We start from the raw sequence: 9,738 nt of genomic DNA, 5'->3' as shown, positions 1-9,738 counted from the left end.
AATAAAATAAAATAAAATAAAAACAAAACCTCTTAGGAACTTCTACTGACATGTTTGTTACAAAGAGAAAGAACATCCCCATCACTCAAGGTTGGGTTTTGCGCAATACTCAGTTGAGCCCACTCCCAAACATGCTCCAAGATAACTAAAGAATTATTTTTTTTCTTTACACTAGAACATCTGGTACTGGTACATTTGTGTTAAATCCTACAACCACATAACAAAGGAGACTTTTTAAGGAGCATGAAACAGTTTTGCTAGATGGTCTTTCCAGAGAGAAAACTGAAGAAACCAAGAAGACTGCTTGAAAATGAGCCTGCTGAATGATGGAGCCTACAATGACATCAAGAATGCAAAAAGTCATGCTTTGTCTTATGAATCTTAAGATTTCCTAGGTGGACTTGTTATTGATGAGGTGAATTTCGCAGGTCCATCTTGCAGCCTCATCAGTGATGACCACATCTAGAAAATAAGCACACATAAAGCACAAATTAACTTCCTTAGGGATGCAGGTGGAGGAAGGGTTGTCTGAGATCACCACAGTGGTTAGGAATGAATTTTTCAATTGAACTCATAGTATTATCTAGGTTTGGATGGTGCTGCCCATGCCCAGGAATGCAATATTCTGCCTGGGAGATTTTTAATGACCCAGACCAAAGTATGTATATCTTTCAGGTGGAACTTCTTGATTCTGCTGAATTTAATTCAGTTTTGAAGAAATTAAGGCAGAAGTACTTTAGGTCTGAAAAATTATTCCTGAAACACATGACTCACATTATGAGTAATGTGATATATGAAAGCAATCCTGTTGAACAGAAATCTTTAAGTCACTTTGTTTGTTGATCAGAAAATAAACAAACAAACAAACAATACTTCATAAAGACCTAAAATGTGAATGTCTGGGATCTTGGCTAGATTTTGTTTAGCTGAATAGCAGAGAACAAGTTGAAACTACACTAATGTAAATGCTTCAATATAATGTCAGTATGGATTTTGAGACAATTAACTGTTTTATTTCTAACTCTAATGTTTCTACTGCACTCTCTATTGCCATTATAAATTTTTAGAAAAGGAGTCTAAAAATTTGCAAACAAACCAAGATGGCCTTAGCAGGGAGAAGTACTGACAGCAGGTCTTTTCTGCCTAACATGTAACTTCCTGATAAGATTTTAATGTTATTCAGCAGCAGCTGCCTGGCAGAGATAATGTACTGCTATTTCGGTATTATCTAATAAGAGCCTAGTCTAGCAGTGCCTCTGAAAATGTGAGCTGGCTGGTTTGGTAAGAGAACTGTGACTGCACAATATGGGCGTAATTAGCAAATAACCAAGCCCTTTGGTTAACAAGGCAGTAAAGCAGTACTTTCTTTTTTGGAGCAGAGGAGGTATTCTTTAGGAAAAGAAGTTAGCATTTGCAGCTCTTTTTACAATTTATCCAGTGAAAGCAATAGCTCTTTCTAAGTTCCCATCTCTCTGTTGCTTAGAGATTATGTACATGCAACTTCAAAACTGATTGTGGTGTATTTTTCAGAATGCAGTGTGTGAGGGAACAAATGCTAATAATCATAAACCTCCAACTTTTGGACAGGAATTTGACAACAGGAGCCCACCTTCATGTGTCAAGAGACTGATTTAGCTTTCTATTAATTTATCAGGGTAGTCTTCAATGCCACATTGGTGTAGAGAGGTAACTGCATTTTTCAAATACAAACTCTCTGTGAAACAAACACTTCTTTTTCCTGAGATGATGAGAGAGTGTGGTTTGGGTCATTATTCCTTTCACCATATGGTAAATCATCACATTTGATTAAAAAAAAAAATCACAGTCCTGGGTTTCCCGGGAGCAGTTAAGCTGCTGTGACCTCTGCTGTTTGAAGACAAGGTTTGGGTCTCAGCTGGATGTTTATTTGCCCTCTACAGTCAAAGGAGGAACAGGCAGCTCTACAATATCGAACATACCTGGTGTCCATAAAAAACCTGAGAGTTTTAAATCTAGGTGTGGCCCCATGCCTGCAACACCTTTGTATGCAGAATCCATCCCACTTTTAAGAGAAGGGGAATTGAGCCGCATTTAGATGTTCCTTAGTCTTGTAAATCAAGTTATTTTCCTGCTCACTACAGATCTTAACTTCCTCTTCCTCTCTAGCACATAAATAAAGCTGGTGTAATTGATGTCTTGAACAATTCCTAAATTTCTATGGTTCCCTCCATGGTCTCTGTCTTGTATAGTCATCCTTCTAATTTCAAATTATCCCAGTGGGTAACGGGCTCATGCAACAACCCATTTTGGTTTCTCTACCTGCCATTCATGCTGTTTTCTCAGTTTTATTTAATTGTTGGCAAGTCATACTAGAAAATTATGGCACTGCACAGGAGAAACAAGATTTGAAACATGGATTCTGTACTTTGGATCTAGGTGTGTAGGCAAATAAAACCTTTCTGTATCTCCTACTATAGTTTGTTGGTCTCTGCAGGTGTTGGCTGGAATATTGCACCCAAGGGCAAATAATTGCTTGTGGTGAAAGTTCCATTTTTAATACTTGTAATCTTCAGTGCGGAAATTAGAGAAGTCTGTTCCCTCTGTAGATATGGATAAGGAAAGTACTTACATTCTGGTAATATGAGCCAAAGGATCCTCACCTCCATAATCTGTGCTGAATTTAAAATGGACACTTTGAATCTCGTTATTCAGGTAAGGAATTAATGTCTGACTGAAGCAGAATTGTGCATGATTAGGTTTTTGAATAAGTTTATATCAACAGTGAGCTGGCGGTTTGCCCTCAGGGAATGATTCCAGTTTGGAATTAAAAAGGCTTCTATCTTTCCTGGATCAGTGGAAGTACATTACTGTCATTTGTGGGCGCCATTTTAATGACCTTGTTAAAGATCTTTGCATTTTCTTTTTATTTAATGCCTTAATGTGATGAATAAAATAGTCTGCTTCCTTAAGAGTGGATGATGCCTAAATCTGATCTGTGGGTATGATTTTGAATCAGATGCTACCTGCTAGCAACCTTTATGAAAGAGATTAATCACTGAAATGCTGTTCTTTGCTAGGTTGCTCAAAAGACACAGGTTGCTGAAATGGTTGTTGTGAATGGGGTTGGTTTGAGGACTGCAATGTGCTGATTCTGAAACGTATTTCCACTTATGAAAGCAAATTTATTTGCTCATTTGATGTCAGAAATATATGCTTGCCATGTCTTTGTCTGGTAGATGTATATAAATGTGATTTATTAGATACACCACTACACAGACAATCTTAATTAGTGAAGTATAACTCCGGTATAAATTTATTCTGCAGATAATCAATATAAATGATAAAGATTTTTATATTCATGCATGTGGAAGCAATGTTTGCTATATCTTCCAGCAAGTGTGTGACACAAATCTGTGGCATTTATTTTTTGTCTTTCTTTTTTAAAAAAATATTTTTTGACCTGTGTCTGAGAGCCTTTATCTTTATTTGGAGGAGTGTAAAACAGAAACATATCAAAAACTGGACAGACAAGGCTCTGTAGCTTTGCTGCAGTTCTTAATGTTTTTTATTCTTCCTTCATTCACTCAAGATCTTGGAAAAACTCACTTTGCATTCAGGTGAGTAGTTAATTTTTCAACAGGAATAGCAGTGAATGAGTGCAGATTACAGCAATGAGCTTGGCATTTTACAGTCGCAATCCCTCGCTTACTTTGTGAGTCTTGACTTCTTTGTGCTTCTCCTTTATTAGGAAAGCAAAGGTGCACATGGCTTAGCCTTCACAAGGGAGTGAGCACCGAGCTTGTTCTACAGACCTTGCATATGGACAGAAATGCTTCTGGGCTCTAAGGAAGCAAGTCCCATTGAGTTTAGTGATATGAGTAGTTAAGGTTGGTCTAATTTTTTTCAGAAATGCCATGAAAAGATCTGGGTGGAGGAAAGTACTTACATTTTATACTAAAAAACCTATTGAAACATTAGATGAGATTCTGTGTACCTAAATTTACACCCCTAGACTCTCCACGCCAGTGTATCCTCTGACTTTCTTCACAGCAATTGATAGGTTGCTTCATCTTTCCTATATATTTCTAAGTATGCAAACATACTTATTTAACTCATATACAGCAGGTGAATTCCACCGACTTCTGCTTTTCCTGACCTGGAATAATCACTTGACAGCCAATGGGTGTTACTTAGGTCAGGAATTTCCCAAGTTTAATCCATGGTTTCAAATGGCATGAGCATCTGCTCATGTTAGAGCTGTGTAAGCATTTTATTCAAAACAGCAATGATGTAAAAATATTTTTTTTTCTTCTGGAATTTTTGAAGATCCTTTCTAGAAATCCTAGCTTCTTCCTCCAACTAACAACAGAAGTTTTAACCAAGCAAGTATGAGTAAGAGAAGCAACATACTCAGTGCACAGTAGATGCTGTCTACTACATGTAGGACATGGAAATGACTTGAGCTTTTTAAAAACTTCTGTCTGCCTCATGCTCTCACCTGCCTGAAGATGACACATCCAACTGGGTTTAGATTCAGCCTCGTGTCATCTAGAAAAATGTTGCTATCCTGGCTAGAAGTTTCCTGAACACTATGTCATGGAAACTTTGGAACCAGGCCTGTGAAGAGCCCTTAAGATTCAATATAGTGTCCTTCTAAGTCTCTCAAAAATACCTCTCTTTTCTCTGGTGGCCAAGCATAACTCTTAGAATCACAGCTTAGTTGATTCACTTCTGTTAAAAGCAGCTTATACTGTCATTTTCCTGATTTCACTCAAAGGTGAGGATTTTTCCTTCACATACAGTACTTATACTCCATATACTCCTTATAAAGAAACATCCAGTTCTAGTTTGATTCACTCTTCCCATTTTTTGTTCTCTGTTTGAAAAGATTACAAGAATCTGGTAAGATTTGCCCCAGAAGTTTTGTTTATTGATGTCTTACAATACTGCAGCACAATGGGTTCCAGATATCAGCAGGCAACACCTCTTCACATCATTATTTTCCTACAGACGATTCATTTGGTCACAGGTAAATCTTGGTTTGATTCTAATCACAATTTGATTTAAACAGATATCTAATTTCCAGAGCTAGTGGATATATCAAGAGTCCAGCTCTGGAGTCCTCCATACAGGAAAGACATGGACCTGTTGGAGGGTGTCTGGAGGAAGACAACAACATCATTAGAGGAATGCAACACTTCTCATGTGAGGAAAGGTAGAGAGAGCTAGGGTTGTCCAGCCTGGAGAAAAGAAGGGTCTGGGGAGACCTTATTGTGGCCTTTCAATACTTAAAGGGGGCTTGTAAGAAAAATGGGGACAAATTTTTTAGTAAGGCCTGTTTCAATAGGACAAGGGGTAATGGTTTTGAACTATAAAAGAGTTGATTCTGACTAGATAAAAGGAAGACATTTTTTATTATGATGGTGGTGAAACACTGGCACAAGTTTCCCAGATAAGTGATAAATGCCCCATCCCTGGAAACATTCATGATCATGTTGGATGAGGCTCTGAGTAACCTGATCCGGTTGAAGATGTGCCTGCTCATTGCAGGGTGGTTGGACTAGATGACCTTTAAAGGTCTTTTCTAACCCAAATTCTTCTATGATTCTATAACAGGTGAGATTTATGTCTTTATTTTCTTGCAGGCCAGTATAAAATTATTCCTCCTGACAAGCCTGTCATTGGAGTTGTTGGGAAAGAAGTCATCCTGCCTTGTCAGCTGAAAGTTAAGATAATCCCTGAGAGACTTACTGTTCAGTGGATATTTACTGGAAACACCAAAAAAATTGATGTGACCACTTTTGATGGAAAAAACACACATAATCCAGTTCACGAGGACAATACATACCAGGGCAGGACAAGTTTTTTTCACTTTGAATTTATTAAGGGAAATGTGTCCCTTCACCTGAAAAATGTCATGCTCTCAGACAAAGGGAAATACACCTGCAGTGTCTTTTTTGAGAACTGGTATGATGAAGTGGTGGTTGACCTGGATGTGGCAGGTGAGTGGAATGGCAGGCACTTACTACTTCTTCCTCAGTCCAGTTGTACAACTTCAGAATGGTCTATGGGGTACCAATAGGTTTAATTCCTCTCACTAACTCTTAGCCATATGAAAGACTAGCCTCTGCTATAGCTTAGGCTACCTCTGTTGCTAGCAGACTCAGAATAGTCATAGATGTATTTTTGCCATCTCTTACAGAGGGAATGTAGGTACCATGTTAGCTTAAAACATTTAAAGGTAGGAGAGAGATGAATCCTCTGGTAAAATAAGCCTGTTGTTGCAGAAGTGAATAAAACCTGACTGAAACTGCATTTGGTACTGCAACCCACTTCTCATGCTCTTGCCCTACACATCATCTCATTTTCTGTTCAGGATTCCAATTTTCATCTATTCATGGTGTCATCCAACTTTGTTCTATGGTCAGTATCTCCATTTAAGGCTCAGGGCAAGCCCTGGGAGCAAGATTTTCTCTCTATTGTCCCCTACCCTCCCAGGGAAGGATTAAAAAAAAGGAAATAGAGAGAAGATGCTTCACACAAGGTTGGAAGTTAAGACTATAACGAGTTTAATGAAAAACAACAGGGGAAAGGAAAAGGGAATTAATAAGGGACAAAGGATAGTTACTTATATACAAAACCCGATCCCAGCAGTCCCAAGTGGAAGTGTCCAAGCAGTGCCTCATGGCCACTGTGACTCGTCACAAGGGACCACAGTGGTGCTGGGGAGCAGATGGTGGTGGATGCTGTCGAGCACGTGGGGGTAGCCCCAGCTGTCCCAAGATGTGACACGAAGCAGCCCAGGAAGCCAGGAAAAGCCCATGAAAACCTTGGGCCTCCTCATATTTTTATAGACTGTGGCTGGAAAGGGGAGGGAACAGTACTGATCTCTGACCCCCCATGGTCCTACAGACATCACCAGTCCTTCCCTTTCAGGCTGTTAACCCTTAAACCATAACAGTCAAATTTCCAGCCAGTGCAATGTTACATTATTTTAATTCAAGTTGTTCATTCAAATAACAAAAATCAGTCCAAAGATCTGTTTCTATCAGGACTGTGAAAGTGAAGCTACGTACAAATGTCCCATTTTAATGTAACACAGAAAGAGCTATTTACCAGCAATTTAATGAAAACTAGAATTTAAAATCTGGTGAATTTGCACACTGTGTTATAGATAATCAGAGGAAGACCTTCCCACCAAGTACTGTTTGGTGAGAGAATATCTTGCCTACTGGTTTTTGAATCTTGCTTGTGTTTGGTTCTATAGCTAAAGGTGATGAGTCTTCAGTTTCCCTGGATGGTCCTGTGGGCCAGGGCATCAGCCTCACCTGTAAGTCTCAGGGGTGGTTTCCAGAGCCCAAAGTAGTTTGGCTGAACAGCAAAGGACAGACACGGAAGGAGGAAGTTACCACCCAAGTCATAAGGACTTCTTCAGGCATTTTTGATGTTATAAGTTCCATGAATCTTGAACTGGGATCTGACAAGGAAGTCTCCTGCAGAGTAGTCAATAACCTACTTAATGCCAGGTGTGAATCCCGAGTCCTGATTTCAGGTGAGTAATCTCCACGATCAATCTCTGTTAGGACCGGTTGGCTGGCTGCTGCCTGTTGTCTCTATTGACCCTGGAGTGATCCTGGACACTCAGCCCAAGCACAAGCTAGTGTTTAAGTGGATAACATGACAAGAAGTCCATCCTTATGTATGTCTTGGATTACTTGTTACATTCAAGATACATTTTAGCTACAAATACTAATGTGGAGATCTCACTGGTCACCAGTTGAGAGCACTGTGCCAGTTTGGAGAGGGAATTATGCCAGTGGGCAGTACAAAGGTCCCACAATGTTGTCCAGAGAGCAAACACAATGACCTGAGACAGCCGGAGTATGCCAATAAGCAATGCGGAATATCTGCTCCCATCCCTTCCTCTCTCCCTCACACCACCATGATTACTCCTAGCTTCAGCATGTGCCTCCTCTGGATGGATTCCTAGTCTGGAAAGTGGGCAATTTTATTTCAAAAGAAGAAGAGGGAGATCTCTTTTTTGACGTCTGAAGATGGTTGTGCTTTGCCGAAAACTTCATCTTGTTTCAACTGGGCAAATACTGGCCTCAGAGATGGGCTGCTTAACACATCTCCCTCAATTATAGAATCATTAAGGTTGGAAAAGACCTCTAAGATCTCAAGTCCAACCATCAACCCAATACCACCAGGCCCACTAAACCATGTCCCAAAGTGCCACATGTATATGTTTTTTTTACCACTACCAGGGATGATGAGTCCACCACTTCCCTGGGCTGCCTGTTCCAGTGCTTGACTAAAATTTTGGTAAATAAATGTTTTTGGGTTGTGTAGACCTGCAGGAGGAGAGTGTAAAGGGCACATTACAGCAAATAAAATGGCACTAGACACATATGCTTTGGCCACTGGAGCCTGTCATATTTTTGCACAAACATTCAGTGAAAATAACACCCTTTATATTTTACAGATGTCTTCTTTCCTTCCTCTGCACCTTGGATGACAGCCTTCCTTGTAATTTTATTTCTTAATATTGCTGTTACTGCTGCTATAGGTTTTAAACTACACAGTAAGTATTTCCACCAACAGCAGTTGATACAGAAGTTTTCATCTACAATGCAAAACATAATAATGAAAACTTAAATAATATTTTGACATCAGATTCAGAAAGAAACACATGGGATTGAGAGGGAGAGAAAAAAATAACAGATGTATAGTTAAAAGTAGAGTATGGGTAGGTACTGCATGTGTGTGAATGCACAGAGAATCTTTTAGAGGGATGTTGTTACTATGGGATGCCATTTTGTATGATCACAGTTATTTACAGGCAAAGAATCTGATTATAGCTTTTAGAATACTGGATTTTTGAAAAAAAAATCTCATTATAAAATGAGAAAGTTTGAAATGAAACTTTAATATTATCAATATATAACTTGTTTTAAGGTACAAAATTTTAAAAAGTTTCTTATTTTTTTTCAGATAGTTTTACACAATCTCGTAAAGCAGGTGAGTGTTGTACACACACATATATATATACTGAATTGTCAACATTAGCTGATTAATTCAATACAAACTGTTTTTTCTGCCCATCTACTTGCATGTTGAAGTTCTCCTTGCCTAGAGCATTCCTCCAGATGTGAGGTTACAGAGGGGCTTCTTCAGTAAACGGATTTTGTTCAAGATATTTCTAAGGTCTTCTAGTATTGAAATAATCTTCTGTTAAAATGACTTAGCTTTTCTACAGAACTGATGGGTTCAACTTTCAACTAGCTTTCCATATCATTTGATTGATATAATTTATTTTTTATTGTTTTGAGATACTAAATAAATAATACTACTTTTTTTTTTCCAGTGCAATTGAAGAAGAACATGGTAACAGGTAAATTCTCCTTAGAAACTGTAAGGATATCTTGAAAACACAAAACCAAAGACTCTCTTCCTAGAACATTTTGATTTCTTGGATGTGAATCTGAAAAGTAGCAGTCCTTATTGGCATAAAGGATTCAGTGACAACTGTTCATGTTGTGCCTTATAATTAAAAAGTAATTAGTTAAAGTATTTTAAAGGCATTAAAGAGTAATTCTGATCTTTCGCCTCCTCTGTTTTAACCTGATAATAATTCCCAAGATTATTAGAAAAAAAATAAAATTAAATAACAAGCCTTGAGCTGTTTTAAGCCTAAATTACACCCCATAGCTTTGACTACGATTCTCTCATCCAAGCAGTCCAACCTGAAGAAACAAG

At 38.5% G+C, this 9,738-nt stretch overlaps 1 protein-coding gene across 1 annotated transcript in view; it reads left to right on the top strand.

The window, feature by feature from the left end:
* Positions 1 to 4,935: 4,935 nt before the first annotated feature.
* Positions 4,936 to 9,738, top strand: part of BTNL8 (butyrophilin-like 8) — a gene marked incomplete at its 3' end in the record, with an annotated part of 8,453 nt that continues 3,650 nt past the window's right edge. The window contains exons 1-4 of the mRNA XM_010194781.1: positions 4,936 to 5,008; positions 5,625 to 5,981; positions 7,247 to 7,531; positions 8,974 to 9,000. Of these exons, the coding sequence (XP_010193083.1) occupies positions 4,936 to 5,008; positions 5,625 to 5,981; positions 7,247 to 7,531; positions 8,974 to 9,000 (742 nt within the window). The remainder of the gene's footprint in view (positions 5,009 to 5,624; positions 5,982 to 7,246; positions 7,532 to 8,973; positions 9,001 to 9,738) is intronic.

This window comes from Mesitornis unicolor, unplaced genomic scaffold (genome assembly GCF_000695765.1).
Source record: "Mesitornis unicolor isolate BGI_N332 unplaced genomic scaffold, ASM69576v1 scaffold12591, whole genome shotgun sequence".
Lineage (NCBI taxonomy): Eukaryota > Metazoa > Chordata > Aves > Mesitornithiformes > Mesitornithidae > Mesitornis > Mesitornis unicolor.
The sequence above is the reverse complement of the archived record's forward strand: the minus strand, read 5'-3'. Positions and strand labels throughout refer to the sequence as shown.